This window comes from Rhyacophila brunnea, unplaced genomic scaffold (genome assembly GCF_057557595.1).
Source record: "Rhyacophila brunnea isolate RB1 unplaced genomic scaffold, BYU_Rbru_1.0 scaffold_10, whole genome shotgun sequence".
NCBI classification, from domain to species: domain Eukaryota; kingdom Metazoa; phylum Arthropoda; class Insecta; order Trichoptera; family Rhyacophilidae; genus Rhyacophila; species Rhyacophila brunnea.
The window spans coordinates 3,040,497-3,060,484 of record NW_028232752.1 but is presented as its reverse complement, the minus strand read 5'-3'; the positions used below and the strand labels follow the sequence as shown (position 1 = coordinate 3,060,484).

The window sequence follows — 19,988 nt, the reverse complement described above, 5'->3', positions numbered from 1 at the left end:
ATACATATTGCTTAGGGTCGAAAATGTTGTTTTTAAATGATCGACACATTAATAGTTTTGCACGTTATACCCGAGAAGTAGCTCGTTATAAATGTATAGAGAAAATCATAAACTAAATTGTCAACGAATGTTTCCTCATTACATCCGAGATCTCGCTATTTCCTTAATCGTAACAACCAAGTTCGACTGTATTTCAATAATTATGAGCTGATCATACTCTAATCTTCTTTCGGTAGGGTGTCGACCCATTGTAGTGTTTATTAGCATTAAGCTTGCTTCGTCTTTTACTTCCTACGGTTTTGTGTTTATTACTCGCCATATCAATCGGGATGATGGCTGCAGCTTTACTATGGTTTTCTAACGGGAGGATTAGTATATTGTCCAGTAAATCGCCACTCGTCTGTAAATTGTTAAGAAACATTTTGAAAAATATTATTATCTGTTACTCATATAATAATTATATTATACTTATAAATAGTGAGAATACTATACTAGCATTTCCTTATATCTTTAGCATTCAACAATTAAAATGACTGATCTAATATGTCATTTATAAAAGAAAACAATTTAAATTTCCTTAACGAATTGACCACAAAGTCACCGAATCCATTGAATTAGATGCGTTCTTTAGCTATGAATAATATTACCCTATATTGCATTGTTTATGATATAAAATATAGTATTATCGATAGCTAATAGTATTAGTGGTTTATGCATTAGCCTATAGTGTCATGGGTCCCAGGTTCGAATCCTGGGTCTGGCAAGTACACATTGTTTTTCAATTTGTGAATGAGTCAGAGTATGGACCTAATAGGTTGAGCAAATAGCTGACATCCATTTCTCGTAAAAACAAAATCTGTCCCTCAATCCTCCACTCTGTGGAGGCCCACATGATCTTGTTAGGATCGGACATGGTCGGGATCAAATATGTAGAGTTATTGAGCGGATTGACAAGGCCTGCCAATTTTTTCTAGCATGTAATAATAAGATGAGATCCTTTAAGGCCATACCTCAGTTGAGACACGGTCTAAAAAGATCGTCGCTAGGCGATGCGCGGATTGCGGGTCGCGGGTGTAAATGAGGCATGTCAAACCAATTATAATTTGACTTATAAATCCAACATGTGTCCATTTAATGTTCTGTTTATTGTTTTATCAGTAACAATAATAATATATTCATTGACATGTTTTCTTTTTAAAGTAAATGGGTAACGTTTTAAGTCATCTTTAAACGATTTAAGAATTATTACGGCCGTCGCCATCACGAAGCAAAATGACGTGTTTCCAGCTCTACGTTCTCTCTCCGAATGGGAGCGAGTGCAAAATTTCGTCGCGCCTGTGGTTGAAAATTATTTGCCGTTTCACTTTAACGTTTAATCACCTTAACGAATTCACATTTGATAAGGATTTTAGATATGTATGTATTTATTAAATAAAACATTTTAAAATGTAAAATATCTCAAATTGTAAGCTTCATGTTTCAACGCTATGTGCGTTTCGTAGACAGTATTCACTTTAAAAACAATTTTAATGGAAGACTATTGGACAGGTTGACAGTTACATTAATTAGATCATCTTTTCAGTCAGTGTATGAAAATTGGTAGACAAGGCAGTCCTTTTTTGTTTCACTTTCTCTATATAGAAGAAGGTTTTCTTCAACATCGTTTGGCTATCTCTGAACTCTTATCATTTGTAAATTAAATCTACATTGATTAGTAATGAATTATAAAAATCGATTCCTACATTGACAAATGACTTGCGTTGATACTTTGGAAAACTGGGAAAATCATCTGAAATCAATAGTCTATCAGTTTTAAAAATATTCGCATCTTGGGACAAATTTTCCTTGTCGTGATTTTGATCTTCCATGACGGAATCCAACTCTACCATCCACGGTAACCTATTATCACTGTAAAATGGATGCAACAGTTCCACTCTTTCACAGTTGTTTATATGGGAGCTCGGTGCGTTGGACTTTTGGTCCGTCTGCGTTTCCAAGTTGAGCATATTCGTGATGGCTTGCGAAAGCTCCAGCTGGTCGCCGCTGACCTGGAATATAAGTATTAACAGAATAATACAATTTTATACTAAAACCAGAGACCAAATAAAATATTGTCAAATTATATTGTAGTAGGTACTAACAATTTCCAGTTTACTCACATGATCTCCGTTGTATCTTTTTAATTTGTGAATTGTTTCTAAGGAATGCTCCTCTACATTTTGCAGTTTATTTATTACTTGGTTAAGTACTTTTGTACCTAAATCGTCTGCGTACAGTTGTTTGAAATCCTACAAAAAAAAGGTTCATCTTATGTCTATGATCAACAATCAAAAATTGTATGTGATACCCGATTTTTTGGTTGGCTAAATCAGTGCTTCCCAAACTTTTTATACCATGGCCCCCAATATCTGAAATAAATAATCCCCGGCCCCCATCTGTTGTAAAATTTCCCGACAGAAAAGCAAATCCTCATAAAGTTGTGAGTCATACTGAATCTCACAAAAACTATTAACTGTGCATTATGTAATATCAGTCGATTCATCGAGCTGAATCCCAAAGAACTCGCTCTGTTTAATCCGAAATATTAATTAACTTTTAATATTGCCTCCAATGACATTATTAATGGACAACGCACTCAATAGCAATACAGTAGCTAGCAAGTAAATTCGCGCATAGCGACATTCGTACATGTATAGGTAGACGTCATGCAATTTCCATTATGCGATATCACGCATCGGGAATTTATAGCAATATCACCTTTATTGTAATGGCGTTAGAACAGTGTTTCTAGTGTCAATGTTCATTCGAACCGAACCATTCGGCAGATCCGACAAAAAGCATCAGGAATTTATAGCAATATCACCTTTATTGTAATGGTGTTAGAACAGATTATACCATTCGGCAGACCCGACAAAAAGTGAGTGTCATTTTTTTTTCTAGATGCTTCGTCCATATTAATGTCATTGATTGCCTCCCATGCATTCAATTCTTCTTAGATTTGGTTATATTATTTTCGGTCAAAATAGATATCTTAATAAAATTTTTGTATAATGTAACAAATTTTAATTTTATACATACCTATATACTTAATTGTAAAACATATTCATAAATAAATATTTGTAGTTCTACTGAAACATTCCGTGGCCCCCTGCAAAGGCTCTATAGCCCCCCAGGAGGCCGTGACCTACGAGTTTGGAAAGCACTGGCCTAAATGGACTAAACAATGATCACCATTTTATTACACCTAAAAATTTTGCACATTCATCTCAGACTCACTACTCACAGGAGGAATGCTGTCAAATTATTCTATTACGTGATGTAATAATTTGACGAGATCATGATATTTATCTATACATATTTTTTTGTACACACATGTTAGAGGAAACGTTATCTATGATATCAACCCAACTGAGAAGTGCTAAGCGATCCACTATTACTTATCATATTTTTGTGAATGACGACACGTTCCCTGTCGCTGCCAACGTAACATGTAAACGTTTAACCCATCTAGTGAAACTTAGTGTTTTCATTGATGTTTTGGATTAGGTAACGCGGAAATTTATAGTATATAGAACAGCGGCGAAGGGTGGAGGTAGGCTTTGGCGATTCAAGATAAATAGTACACACTAAATTTTGTCATTCATACTTATTTGTTTTCATTGAGCTAAGAATACAATTTGCAGATAGTAATGATTAGTTTTAAAAATTCAATTGAACCATGCCAAACCATAATAGATATTAGATTACATAAAAAAATATTCTTCTATCTATAAAATAACTAAAATTATGCCATACATAATATTGGATACTTTAAGAATATTTTCTATCTATTATGGTTTGGTTAGGAAGGGGTTTAATCTAAATTTAAAAACCATCTATAATTATCACGTTTTTATTAGCTCGTATTCTTGTTTGTCCAGTACAAAATTTTTCTTGTTTGTCCAAGATTTGAATTGGACGATTGAAGATTTTTAACTAACTTCCCGACTTGCTAGACATTTGAAAAAAGTAAAACACTATTATTGGTTACTAAGGGGGTCCTAGCAACTAAATTATTAATATATACGAGCGTTACTATGGAAATCAATATGAAATGTCAAACTGACATTTCAGTATTCTATAATATTTATTCAGTATTTCTATCAAGTACAAAAAAAAGTATATATTAATACATAGAATTGTCAAGTTTATATGATTCAACAGAAAATTTAAAAACATGGTATATAAAAAGTTCTTTTTATCTTGCAATTATTTGTATTCTTAGTTCAATAAGTATGACTGACAAAGTGTGCATTATTTTTGTCGGACCTCCCGAGCCTACCTCTACTATTATAGTTTGGTCTAGGCAGAGTATAATTGAATTTTAAAAACTAACCAATACCATTTGCAATTTGTATTCTTAGATCAATGAAAACAAATAAGTATGACTGACAAAATTCAGTGTGCACTATTTATGCTGAATGTCCACAGCCTATATGCGTGAAACAATAACTTACCTGTTTATTCTCTTCTTGGGTGCAAGTGGATTCTTCATTACAGTTATTCAAACCATTTTTGTTAGACCTACCCCGTCTTGGCTTAGTGAGAGATTTTACCAATTGTAAATTATTTGGAAGCTCTATTGGAATGTGAACAACCACTTCACTGTCAGTTGCTATAACTTTATCAGCAGAGATGGATAGTATGCCATCCAGTAAATCGCTGTTAACAGGAATCTACAAATATTATAATATTGTTAATTTTCCATCTTTTAAAATTCTGAACCATTTTTGTTATTCTAAAAAGTCAAATGAATGACTCACTTATTTATGCTAGCTTTATTTGAGAAAAAAATCTCCCATGCACTTATGTATTTAAAAAAAAAAGTGAGGATTTTCAACGAGTCAGTTGGATTCAAACCCCAGACTACCCATATGGTTAGCGGAATAGATTGTCTTCTTCCCGTGCTATCACCCATTAGAGGGGCTGGCCACCATCGATGGAGCTGCATTCGTTCCAATCACAAAGATTCATAAGCCACGTAATGCGGTGTCATTTCTTTATTACAGTTTCCGTTGATCTTTCCTTGGATAATGAGTTAAAACGATTCTGTACTTTTGTCTTTCCAGAATATGGCCAAAGTACTGTAGTTGTTTGGTTTTTATATCATGACGCTGGATTTGTCAGTCATTTTCCATTTGTTAAAGGTTGTTAACATTTGTCACCATGTCAGTTCAAGGGATTTTGAGGATACTTCTATACAGTCACATCTCCAAAGCTTCAACTTTCTGCGATATCTTTTGATTAAGCGTTCAGACCTCAATTCCATAAAAAGTTAGTATGACATGACAGCTGAACACGTACCATCTCGAGTCTAGGTTGAGATCTCGATTTCTAAGGAGGCACCTCGTTCTGAGACAGGTACCCCTTGTTTTTATTTCTTGAGACTGGTTCCATTTCTCATTGAACCATGTCCCTAATTTCAATATCAAAAACACCGACACCAAACGTCTTGTGATAACACAAAATCAATTGTATCCGTGATCCAACAATACTCATTATATATTGCAAAAATCATTAATAATAAATACATTTACTATACAACCGTCACAAGGTATTAATAATATAATATTTATATAAATAAGTAGTAGGTACGTGGGTACCCAATCTAAATTAAGTTTACCTATTGGTTACCTGAAAACTTCCTTGTTTGCCGTTTACAGGTTGATTAATAATAACTGGATCTATGAATTCCGGTGAAGGATCTATATTAAAACAACGATAATATTTAATTATTCATATTTGTAAGTATTTTGCATTGCCTTGACAGTATAAGATTTTTAAAACAGTGGCGGAAAATAATAATGTTGCCACTTAAGAAATCTTTTGTATGTGCTGCCGTAACAACTTATGATTTCCTTAATTTCTTCAAGATACAATAATATTAATTATTGTAGCTTTTTACAAAGAGAATATAGCATGATTACGTAATTTAGAACCATTTAAGGTTATTTAAAACATTTCGTAATAATATCGACATTCGTTGTCAAAATTTGAAAGGTGCAATGTTTAAGATTTATTTAAATTTAAATAAGGCAAATTTACCCATAAAGTCCGGTTCCATCTCCATGAGACCCCTGATTTTCAAAAACCTGGCGGCAGATAACAGTTCACTTTTATGAATTTCCAAAAACGTAGTTTTTCCACTGTACATGAATTCAACGATATACTTCAAAACGTTAAAATTCATTTTCAACATAAACAAAAGTTCTCCCGGCTTTTGCTTAAATATATCCTTCAAAATAAAATCATAACGTTATTTTATTAAACAATATAAATTTACTATACAACTCATTCATAGTTCAACAACTAAAATCTGTATAAAAATATTATTACATACCTGAAAATATGAACTAGCAGCAGCTAATACAATTTTATGAACTTTTAACACCTCTGTCTTTGAGCATGCGAGCGTTGTATCGACTAATATTTGCATTTGCATTAAGTATTTAAAATGAGAAACCAAACTTGGCGAATGATCTTCATGTTCAACACTGTAACGAATGTTTGACATATTAACAGGTTCTGTCGGAAAAACTGATCCGAATGACAGCTGCCGTCTTTACAAAACCGATACAATTTTTTAAAACAAATGAAAACCTTTCAAATTTGTCATTTCAAATATAGAACGGCCACTATCATCTACTTGCCATTTTATAAATTATTTATTTTCTTTCTCATGTTGTGTTTTATTGTATAATTCATATTGTAAGTGAAAATCTTATCTAATTAATCAATTTCCTTATGAAATATATTTTTATAAGATAAACTAAACCAAAATTCTTATATTATTATTGTATACTTGCTGATTTAAAATAATGTTTTCACTAAAGAGGTTTATACGCTACAAACTAAATATTTAATTTCGTTATAACGCAAGAAACCTACTCAAACATTATTTTATAGATACCCAAAATGATTTAAAAAATGTTTTAATTATTATAACACGGAACACGATCATTCATTGCGAAAATATTATTATTTTGACGAAATTCTTGTTAGAATAATAATACCTCGTAGCAGTCGTAGCGCTGAGCTGTCAAATGTCAGTTCAGTTCATTTGAGGGTGGGAAGGCTTCGTGTCGTGTGTTGTATGTGCAGTGTTATGACGTGAGACAGTCGTTTGTTTTTCTCGATTATTTTAGCGGAATCGGCCGTTTTTTGATGTTGTGCGATTGTAAAAAATGTCTGAAAGTAAAATCCTTCTAAATAAAATGAATGTTTTAAAAGTTCGGTAGCTCTCGCAACATCTCGCTTTGTGTACAATGTATTGTCAATGTGCAATATTTTTCGTACGGAAATGACGTTTGAAATGTGTTTCTTCGCACCTCGAGACACCCGTATGTTTTGGAAAAATGTGTTTAAACTCTGCTGTGGTAATAGTATTATTTGTTGAATATGACATGAGATAGTGAATCTTTGTGTAAAAATGTGCAGTTTTTTTTGGTTTGTGATTGTTTCGGCTCACCTGACGAGTGTCGTTCTGGCAACGCCGCTTGACCCCGTACCTATTGGAAGAGGTAAGCAAATACCTTATAAATCTGTTCTGCTGACTGTAGAGAAAGGGATAATAATATTTTGTTTTGCTGTCAAATTCAATTTATAAAATATCATATCGTTTGAATGAAAACTAAAATATCTAAAATAAATAGTTTCAAACTAAATTAAATTAATTGACATCGTATATATAGTTAACTATTAGCATTGTGTAATAAACTTATTCAACTTTAGACATCTGGTTTGAGATAGAAAGATACTCTTACACAATGGTTATTATTTCACCAAATCAATTGTGCATTAAGCCTCTTCGCCGTCGGACGAATTTCTGTATCAAAAATATTCTATTATAATTCATTACACTTATACAACATAATTATTACCTACTGGGAAAAACAATCAAAATTTTCCTAACGTTTTTTAGCATTTCATTAAGAATTTTACATTGTTATACACTTCACCGGCTGGGTCTAGGACGATTTGGCGTCGGGACAACTGGACGCCACGCAATTCGAAAATAAATAGACGTTAGGTACTTATAGGTACTCTTAAAAAATATTTAAGTAATATTATTTATATTTCAATTATTATATTATTATTTAATAGTTGGTGAGAATTCAAATATGCACACGTAAATAATGATTTAACCGTGAATATGTTTAAGTTCAAATGAAAAAAGATTTTTTTATTTTTATATAAAGCCTTATGCATGTTAATTCTCAATCCGCAATAAAAAACATTATGTTAAGAGTAAAATGAATTAAAACTACTAAGTAGTAGATAGATTATTATTATTATTAAACTGGCGCTAGGGGCCGTTCAGGTCCATGGCCGACTGCACAACGTTTTTCCAGGCATCTCTGTCCAGCGCTCTCTCTTCCCAGTTGACTATCCCCAGCCTTTCCGCATCCCTTTGAATGTTGTCCGCCCATCTCCGTCGAGGGCGGCCAAGAGGTCGAGTGCCAGCTGGTGTGCCTTTGTAAATCCTATAGAGAGTTCTAGATCGTTCAGATCGTACAACGTGGCCCGCCCATCTGAGCCTTCTTGACCTCAGAATATTAGTGATTCTAGGTTGGTATCGGTCGAAGAGCTCAGCGTTTGTGCGGATGCGCCACCGGTGGTTCTCATTGACGGGTCCAAGTATTCTCCGGAGGATTCTGTTTTCAAACACTTGGAGCGCCTTTTCTTGTTAAGTAGTAGATAGAAACTGATTAAAATTCATCGTCTACGTTCTATTTACGTGTCTACGACAGTGCGGCGTCCAATTGTCCTGGCGTCCAGTTGTCCCATTCCCTCACCGGCTACGCGATGCGTGTTTCGTCATCTTCGATACATTTATATTATTAATTTGACGTCTCCGCCAAATATTGGTATGATCGCGTTATAAACTCTCGAGTTTGTGAGCTGACACGTCAGTCTTCGGTGAGTAAATTAGTCAGATGCGGAGACCAGAGAATGCGATACTACAACCCCAAAGATTCCATCACCGTGGTCGACTCTTTGATTCTGCAGCGGTGCTAAAAACAATCTACGCGCTGCAGGTCTCACATGGCGGAAGGCACGAGACGTAGCGACTGTGTGCGTGTTCTACAGTCCGAGCTGTTATGCTGGAGCATAACAGTTTGAAGCGCGTTTCAAGATCAAACTATACTGTCACTGGCATATAAGGTCGGATATCGTAGCTGCCATTTCCTTCGATGGCGCAACCGATCTGCATAACGATGCTGTATCCAACCATTAAGGCCGTCGACCTAGAGAGTCATCCGTTTTTGGTCATTACGACTTCCTTCTATGTTGTACAGAGGACGCTCCATGTCACTAAATATAAATGACGCAGAGCAAGTCAAGATTCTTTTTATTTTCTAAAACTCTTTCTTTAAGCACTAAGGTGCATGGCTGCTACATCATTCCCGTGCAGCATCGCTTCGGGACAAGGAAGTGTGGCACTAAAATCTTTTCATTCTGACACGTTTATAGCGTCATGGAAGGCGGCCGTGCACAAACCGCGGCTGCATATACATGGCGGGTGGAGATGGGGAAACTCAAATCATTCCCTCTATGTTGTACAAAGGACACTTATGTCTCTAAAGATAAATGACGCAGAGATAGTCGAGATTCTTTTTTATTTTATAAACTCTTTAAACACCAACGTGCATGATTGCTACATCAGTCCTGTTCAGCGTCGTCTCAGGACATATAAATGTGGCACTAAAATCTCTTTTTATTCAGACACGTTTATAGCGTCATGGAAGGCGGCACAATCGCGGCTGCATATCCACGACGGGTGGAGTTGAGGTCACTCAAATCATTACCTCTATGTTCTTTCCTATAACTATTTTCAACTCTCGTTAGGTTAGTATTTATAGTTTCACATGGCCGTGGCCCGTGGTCATGGTGTGGCGGAGTATCTGATTTTATAGCTTTCCTGTACCTGTCCTATAAACTAGCGATTAAACCTCTTTTTATTGCGCGTAACAAAAATTATGCAAAACAAATTATTATGTTTTAATGAAATGTTGTTGTTGCCATAATAATATAAAATAAGTTTCACTTTCATAAGATTTTGTTTTGTGTAAACATTAGATAATATTTAGGTCTGCTATCAGTGGATATTGTGTAAAAAAATATGCTACATTTGTTATCCGTTTACAATAATGGGTGTCGCTTTAATTTAATTTTAATGGAAATTAACCGTTTTTATTAGCATATTATTATGTTTCATTATAATAAGTATATACATTTTTTGACATCTGCATACAGTTGTATCACTCCAAGACGGACTATATGGGATTCATCAAAAATGTCGAAGAAATTTCAAATCAAATTTATTTATTTTACATATTATTATAATGAATATAACAAATTACAAATTCAAAGCATTCACGACATGACATAAAACAAGTGGTAATAATTTTTAAAATAAAAATACAGATAAATGTGACTTAATAATACAAAAAGTAATAAAATAAAAGAAATAAAATAAAGCAACAAAAATAAAAGTAGATGGAAGCACACAGAGTGAACTGAAAAACCATCTACTATACAAATATAGGTGTTATATAATATTTACGAAAATAATTATAATATAGTTCTATCACGTAAACGCCATATCAATTAATAGGTATATAAAATGAAGTTGAGAAAAAATGAATCCATTTTGTACGGCAAACTCGATTTTTAATATTTATAATTCAGTCCGAAATAAAAATGCACTGCATTCGCATTACACCCCTGAGTTAAGTTATTTTTAATACAATTCAGAACTAGGTAAACAATATTAATATGTAAGTAAGTAACCGAATCTAGACGTGAACAGTAAGCCTTCATTTTCTTTTTTCCATTTATAAAAGAATGCTGAAAATGCAGATTTATTCTGTTGCTACCAATGGGGAAGGACGGAAAAGTTCTACGTAGTATCAAAACCAGGAAAATACAGTAGCTCGGCCACATTATGAGAGGACAAAAAAACAGTATTCCCCAACTTGTCATTCAAGGAAAGATCAATGGTAAGCGTAGCAGAGGACGGTGCCGCATTTCGTGGCTTAAGAACCTCCGTGATTGGTACGAGTGCAGCTCCACTGAACTGTTCCGGGTAGCAGACGACAAAGCTAAGATCGCATTAATGGTGGCCGACCTCCGCTAGGGGATGGCACAAGAAGAAGAAGAAGACCAATTCTACATCACTAATAAAATCGTCCGGAATCGCTATCAAGTATTGTAATAAATGACTTCATATTACTCCCTCTATTAGAGTAATTCCACCTCTTTATATTGGGTCCACGATCTGGATTTAAGCACACGTCTTAATGATTGAAAAAAACACCATAGGTATTACATATTGTGCTTACCTACCTACGTACCTAGCCGCGGGCTTCGCTATATAGACACGTAGATTCATAGAACAATCCTAGATTTATGGCTACTATCTCACTGTAGGCGTGTTTAGATATAAACAGAAGTTGAAATAAATAGTCTTAATAAAAAATTAAAAAATCTACCCCATTTTATAGGGCGCACCGGTTGAAAATCGCTGGTATATGTCGTAAAACTGTTTAATTGGTAACCTGTTTAGTTGATGAGGTTTTTAATTATGTGTAGTAAATGCTTACGTATGTATATATTTGGCATATCTGTAAGACGTGTACTTAACTGTCTGAAAATCGGGCGGAATACTTTGTTCGTTTTCCTCTCAAATAATGTAGAATTACCATGTCAAAGTTAGAGCCAATGAAAATGTTGCAGTGCTGTTGTACAACCAATTATTTCGTATCGTAGCATTGATATAAGCGTAGCCCTCAATGTGTCGTAATGTCATTTATTCAAGTAATAATAAAATTAGTATTCCTTTATTTGTATTCTACGTCGTAGCCCGTGCTACGAAGGAGACATCAACGCGCGAAGCATTAAACTCGATATTTTTTGTTGCTAATTAAATTTACATTAATGGTCATAATAAAAGTAATAGACAACAGAATATTTGTAAGAATTCTTTTATAATCCGTGATTATATGTGGATATAAACGCGCGAAACTACATATTCGTTTTTTGATTCCTAATTTAAATTACTTTAGTAAAATGTTACTCGTTGACTATTTTTGGTGGGAAGTCAATATTTCCTGACATAAACTAGCGCTAAATGCCATTCAGGAATCTCTATCCAGAGCTCTCTCTCTCTCTAGTCAGTCACACTTAGCCTATATGCGTCCTTCTCGACGTTGAGAATGAATTGAACAAACTGTTAAATTGTTTTAATTCAACGAATATACAGAAAGATTTGAGAGTGTAACATTCTTTATTAATAAACATAGTAATTTGAAAACCCCTCAGAGCCCTACTAGAGAAAATCTTTTTGAAAAAAAAAATAGACGCCAGTGATTTCTCGACAATTTTTCGTTGCTCGAGATACGAGAATTTTCGAAATTAAGAATATTAGTTTTCTCGAAAAATCTTGTAACCTCTTTTTTTTTGTACATTTTTACAATTTCCGGCTAAAATTTTTTTACCAATAAATTTAATAAATCCCGTTCAGATGGAAAGTCATGAGATTTGTTTAGCTCCTCCGGCCAAAAAAAAATATTTACCGACAAATTTAAGAAATTCCGTTCAGAATCAAAGTCGATGCCGTTTTTTTTTTTTACCGAGAAGGTTAGTTTTTGTGCTTTAAATCAGAGTATCAATTAAGTGCCTTAATTACTAACTGACGCCCGGATCACTCCAAATTTTAGTTATAACGTACTTGCACTTAATTTAATAAACTGTTTATTTTCTTCAAGGAATAATTCATTCCGAAAGCCAACATTGATGCAATTTGATGCATTTAAATCATTTCATGTATAACTACTAGTTAAATTCGTCGTCATTAGGTAGCATGCTTATAGTCGAGTGTCGTATTTAAAAAAAATATACTGGGTTTCTATTGTGTTTTAAAATTATGTAGTTATACGCATTCAATATAAAGAATGTTACATTCTCAAAACTTGTGAATTAATCGTTGAAAAAAAAGAAATAGTTAAAACCCATTATTCTTTAATTTCAAATAAATAGAGCTTTACTGTTTACAGCCAGACGTATTAAAACTCCCAATTTTTATGATCGGTTCTGTTTTTTTTTTACAAAACTTATTATCATGTATCCTATTTACATCTAACTACCTTGTTATACGTGTATTATGTATATTATATTTAAAATCTGAAAAGGTTGATAAATTATTTATTATTTAGGTCACTAAGTAGAGCACAACATAGACATCCCGATAGTGGAAATTCATCCAAGGAACATTTGTGAAACATTACTTCATACATTAATTATCGGCATGAGTGAATGATGACTGAAAATAAACATCTGGGACCCCGTCATTTTTAGGGGTTTCCCGTTCCGTTTTACAGTTATGAAGATTTGGAATCAATTGGGTTCCAGGTTTTGGTTATAGTTCCATTTCCAGCTAAGCTTACAAACTAATCGTTATTTTTATAATTTATATCCTTCTTGTACGTGGTCAGTCAAACATTTATACGAGGTATAAATGAGGACTCTGCCATTCTGGGCAGTGTTGACCTGTGTGTCCCTGATAACTATCTTAGAAATTGAGAGCATCGGTTGTTTATTCTCCCAAGGTGTAGAACCAACCTGCCACTTGCCACTTGGTAATGCCGATTGGGAGGGCGATATCTATGTTCAAAGAAATTGCTTCGGGTGTTGATATATTCCACCTACGTGAGGATGAGTACAGGTGGACGTTGTTTTATAAATTCTTAAAATAGGGTCTGCTTAACTCATCCGGTGTACTTCCTTGTAATTTATATTTTTTTGTATTTACACATTTCTACTGTTTAATAACTTACTATCTATCTCTATACTGATCTATCTCTTTTTTATGTAATACTGTTTTATATTCCTTTGTTTCTAAATGTCATGTTGTGAACGTCTTCAACATATAATTTGTAATGTCCACAATATGGTAAAAATAAATAAATTGAAAATTGTAATTTATTTACTCTCAGGCCTGTTGAATATCAAAGTTTAATTTCCTTGTTCTAAAAACAAGCAGTAGTCGCCAGCAATAGGCATTATATTACATAATTATTTAGTTGCTACCCATTTATCATAAAGTCCACAATTTCGGGCGTGTGTTCGGAAATTATCCACTTGGGGACAGAGAGAGAGAGAGAGAGAGAGAGAGAGAATTTATTCAGTTACGAGTTTGGCGAAGGCCTGCTTTGTACCGGATAAAATGAGTACCTAATAACTAACTGCGAAAAGTTTTCAAATCAAATATCCATTCATGAATTTAAATGACTTTCGAATAATTCAAAATTACCTTTCGATATGGCATAACGCTTTACATAATATACACACAATGAAGTTCTACACGTGCGGATATTATACCCAAGGGTGGCGCCGTCTTAAAATATCAGGGAGTGTGTTTTTCTCCTGCTATAGTCCACACGAAGCCTTGACCTCTACGATACTTGGAACAGTTCCATCTTTCATATTAATATTGTTAAATCTTTAGTGAAGTCTTCCAATAGGTACTTTTTCCGTTGAACATCCATGAAGTATCTTCGCTATTCGGAGGTTAGTTCGATTATTTTAATGTGTATGAAGAATCATTGTATCTCTTTATCTTATTTAATATAATGCCCTCTGACTCTCAAACTTTTTTTTTAAATTTTAGCAAGTAGGTACTGTGAATTAATAAAAACCGGTGATAATTTTTATTATTAAGTCATCATCATCATCATCATCAGCCTGAATCTATCCACTGCTGGATGAAGGCCTCTTCAAGTTGCTTCCACTTCTCTCGGTCCTGTGCATTGCGTTGCCACGTACTTCCGCAGAACTTTATCATTTCATCGATCCAGCGGCCTCTAGGTCTACCTTGTGGACGTTTTGTACTTCTTGGATACCACTGGATGACTAGATTTGTCCAACGATTGTCTCTTCTTCGAGCTATGTGTCCAGCCCATCTCCATTTAAGGCTTTTAATAAACTCTATTACATCGCAAACCCTTGTCTGCTTCCTTATCCACTCATTCCTCTTTTTGTCCTTTCGCGTTATGCCCAGCATGCACCTCTCCATACCACGTTGTGCTACTCTAAGTTTCTGGATCTCTCTTTTACTTAGGGTCCATGTTTCACACGCGTATGTCATCACGGGAAGCACACACTGGTTGAACACTTTGCGCTTTAGGCACAGTGGAAGGTCACTTTTGAAGACATTATTCAGGCGGCCAAAAGCACTCCAGCCTAGCTTTACTCTGCGAACAATTTCATCAAATATACATCCATCTATAGATACTTGTTGTCCCAGATAGATGTAGCTTTTCACCTGTTCGAGCTGAGTGCCATTGATGAGGATCTCTTTTTGGCCTGCAAAGCAGTTGAACATGACTTTCGTCTTTGTTACATTTATTTTACATGTCAGCATTGTCATTCTTCACAAAAAAGGTGACAGAGAAGACCTAGCAAATTATCGTCCAATAAGTCTACTCCCTATTCTCTACAAGACGTTCACAAAAATTCTCTCAAACCGTCTGCAAAATGTACTAGACGAGAACCAACCGAGAGAACAAGCCGGATTTAGAGGAGGATACAGCACTATGGACCATATCCAAGTCGTCAGAGAAATCATAGAGCGGTACCAGGAATACAAACTGCCACTATGCATGGGTTTTATAGACTATGAGAAGGCGTTTGATTCGATAAAGAAATGTTCAATACTCGACGCACTCAGAAAACAAGGAATCCCTGGACGCTATATAAATATTTTCAATAAAATATACAGTAGCGCAACAGCATCTGTAAATCTCCATAAACCATCGCGCAGATTTCCTATCAGCAAAGGAGTCCGACAAGGTGATACAATCTCACCTAAACTATTTACAGCTACCCTTGAAGACTTATTCAGGCAACTTGACTGGAATGACAAAGGGATCCCCATAAATGGAGAATACCTGAGTCATCTGCGCTTTGCCGATGACATAGTAATTTTCTCGCAAGACTCAGAAGACCTCCAAAGCAGAATGCAGGAACTCGCTGAAGTAAGCAACAAAGTAGGTTTGAAAATTATTATTAAGTAGGATGTTAAAATACAAACATAGTAATAATAAACAAGCAGTGACTTACAAGTAGGCTACGATGGCTGCGTGGCTTAAGCGTCCGTCTATCTATAGCGTCGTAGGTCCCACGTTTGAATCCTGGGTCTGGCAAAAAAACATATTGTTTTTCAATTTGTATTTGAGTCAGAATATGGACCTAATAGGTTGAGGCAAGTGGCTGACATCCATTTCCCGTAAAAACAAAATCTGTTTATATAAACCTCCACTCTGTGAAAGCCCATATGATCTTATTAGGATCGGACATGGTCGGAAAAAACTGCAATAAATAGGTGCAATTACTGCCTTTTCGCTAAGAAATTTGTATTATTTTAGCAGATGTCCGTTTTTTCACTAAGGATTTTAACGGTATTTTAGTGATAATACTGGTCCTAAAGTGAACACAATATTAAATAGGTTTCAAAATTACCTAACGGATAGTTTTCATAACTTAATTTCACAAATTTTGCGAGTTGCTGCCTTCTTCCATGAAAGGGCAGTAATACATATATCAATGTATCTCTTTCTTTGACTCATGTCATACTTAAAATAATTATTTTTGAAACATAATAATATCACTTACCTAAGTAAGTATATAGAATATAGATAGTGATTTATTTTATTATGTAGGTACAACAAGAACGTAACTGTTTGAGTGATTAAGTTATAGGAATTTTATTAGGTTTTGGGTATTTTTTTATAGTCAATTTGTAATAAATACGCATAGTTTTAAGATTTTTAGTATATTAATAACTGTATAATTAGTTTTACTTTTACAACTTTGATGAATCAAATGCGTCGTATGCGTCAGAGAAAATCGCCGCTGAATATTTCGACAGGGAGAGCCCCAAACCACGTACGTAATACTTATATTTTACAGAAAAATCGACAAATACCAGCTGATCAACATACATAAGGCTCTTCAGCTGAAGCATGGTCTAAAAAGATCGTGACTATGCGACGCGCGGATTGTGCAAATGACGCGTGTCCGACAAAACATTTGTCATAAAAATTCAACATGCGTCACATTAATAATAATAATATTTTCATTGACATGTTTTCTTTTTCGAGTGCATGCGTAACGTTTTTTAGTCATCTTTCCACGATATAAGAATATATTCCTCCGACGACATCACAAAACAAATTGACGTGCTCACACCTCGGCTACCGCTCTCCGATTGGTGGCAAGTGCGAAATTTCGTCCCACCTATTGTTGAAAATTGTTTGCCTTTTCACTTATGTATGGTCTTAAATCATCTCAGCCAGCAGTCTTGGTGTATAAAAGCCTTTCCTTCATGTTTCCACTCTTCCTTAGACTTGCGTCGGAAAGTACTTTTATTACACTCGATTATCCATCGTTCCAATGGGTGCTTGGTCGCCCTATAGGTCTTTTAATATCGTCACCTAAATACTGCAACTAGATAACTCGGATTTGGTCTTTGTTGGGAAAATGAAATTTAAACTTTACTTTGTACAAGTCGGTTATGGGGAAGCCTAATCGTCGCGCTAATTGTTATAGCTATAGCTTATTTATAGCTATAGTTATAGCTTCCCCATAACCGACATGTACCCTTTACTTGATAAACATAAATAATGTTCAATTGTATGAAAAAAAAATGTAGATAAGTATATTACTTTATTTATTTAAAGCATTTATGGTTTTAAAGTTATCTAATATTTTTAAACACAAAATTAATATTGTGGTTTTTATTTAATAAAACGCATTTTTTTTGTAGTACTTATTCCACTTTTAATCAATAGATTAGGACCGGTTTCATCCGCCTCAGTGGGACATTTTCAACTGAATACATTTTTTTAAAACAATATTTATCAAACAAAATCCAAAGCGATAGAAATAATATAACAATAGGTACATAAATAATTATCCGTCCAATAATACCTTCCCAATAACAGATTAATTTAAAACTAATGAGGTTGGACATTAATATTCCATACTACGTCAGGGGCATTAAACAAATTATTTTAAATATGAACAAACCACAAAATATGAAACAATCTACACTTACAATAACATTAATATCAACAAATAATTATGATTAGTCAAAATTTACAATAAAAATTTATAAAAAGTAAAATAAACAATATTATCAATTGAAGTGAGATCGAATACAAAAACAAATACTACCAAAATATGAGTCAAAATTAAATAAAAATTAAAATAATAAATAATGTACAATATACAAAGTTATGTTATAACAATCCCAAATATTAAATAGGGTATAAGAATGGAGAAGACACAAAATATAATTGGGCAAAAATTTATACCTATTAATTTCTAATCTATTTATTAAAAGTGGAATAAGTACTACAAAAAAATGCGTTTTATTAAATAGAACCAACAATACAATGCAGTTCCGCCATGAATTGACAGTTAACAAAAAAAAAAAATAATACAGTTCCCATTAACAGAAGTTATTGCCTATTTTTATCATTTTGTAGAAAAGGAAATGTGGAATCGTATTCAATAACTATCTTAAAAACAGTAAAAATCAAGTTATCTAGTTTTAGTATTGAGGTGACGATATGCAGTGGATGATTAAATTTGTCCATTGATGTGGAAGACATGATGTTTGTTAGTCTCGATCTTCTTTTTCCAAATATTTACACGTTGCGAGTGAATAAAATATAAGTTTAATAAATGAGTATTATAAGTCGACAGCTTTAACTTAATTTCCATGAAGGAAAAGCTACCAGATTTGTAATTTAAATCAATGTAATATTATTACTTATAACTTATAAGACAGTTTTGTGACGCCAAGATCTTGAAAATTTATATAGCGTTGTTATTAGTAATAATTCGAATGAATCATAGACAGAATGATGATAATTTGAATCCCAATCGATTCAGATCTTTTCTAAGATGAATATTTATTTAAATGACTTTGATATGTGATTTTAATGTCGAATCAATTTAGACTCCGTATAAAGGAACAGCTCGCGACTAGAAATTCCAATCCCGGGATCCCGAGCTATTTTCGATACCTATGAATCCCGGGATTGATAAACATAATCCCGGGATTTCGGGATTGATATTTTTATCAATTTTTATGGAACATAAAATAAAAGCGAAAATATAACAGAACAAATACTTTTAATAAAAAATAACTACATTAGAAATAAACTGAGTTTGAGTGAAGTTTGATTTATACCCATGTGTAAGTTGTCGATTCATTTTATTTTTTCACATAAATTATTAAAAATGAGAAAGATTGGAAAAAAGCAATGCTTCGCACTTTTAACAAAGTAATTCCACCGTGACCTCATACGTTTTACGGCAATTTCATATTTGGCTGACTAATTAGATTTATGAAGCGGAAAGGCCATAAGTACGCCATGCTTATTTGCTTTACTATTTTAAATCTCGCTAATCCATTCGTTAAGTCTTTACTATCAGAAACAGCAATCTCGTATTAAATTCAAATTATTATTTATATATATATATATATATATATATTTAATATTATTTACTCCATTAAACTTATGTATTTCCAAGATTGAACGTAGATATACAATATTAATAATAAATGTCTTAAATATTATAAATTATACTAGATTTATTTTTGACCGATTTTATCAATGTTATGTGTAAATATAAAAATTGTATATTAACAATGGAAAAAAAATGCCAATCCCGAGACCAGTCCCGGGATCCCGGGATTGTCAAATTGTAATCCCGAAATCCCGGGATCAGAATTTCGGCTCGGGATTGGATTCCCTACTCGCGACAATATGTATGAGACCACCGCCATCTTTAGATTGATAAAGCCTGGGCATAACTTTTTGCACAAACAACGAGTGGTCCACTGCCATACTATTTATTGACAACGTACATACCTA

At 33.8% G+C, this 19,988-nt stretch overlaps 1 protein-coding gene across 1 annotated transcript in view; it reads left to right on the top strand.

Moving 5' to 3' along the window:
• The first annotated feature begins 7,092 nt into the window (after positions 1 to 7,092).
• LOC147078816 (uncharacterized) overlaps positions 7,093 to 19,988 on the top strand; it is a 330,196-nt gene continuing 317,300 nt past the window's right edge. Inside the window, exon 1 of the mRNA XM_085949694.1 lies at positions 7,093 to 7,559. Within this exon, the coding sequence (XP_085805820.1) occupies positions 7,469 to 7,559 (91 nt within the window). The 5' untranslated portion in view covers positions 7,093 to 7,468. The remainder of the gene's footprint in view (positions 7,560 to 19,988) is intronic.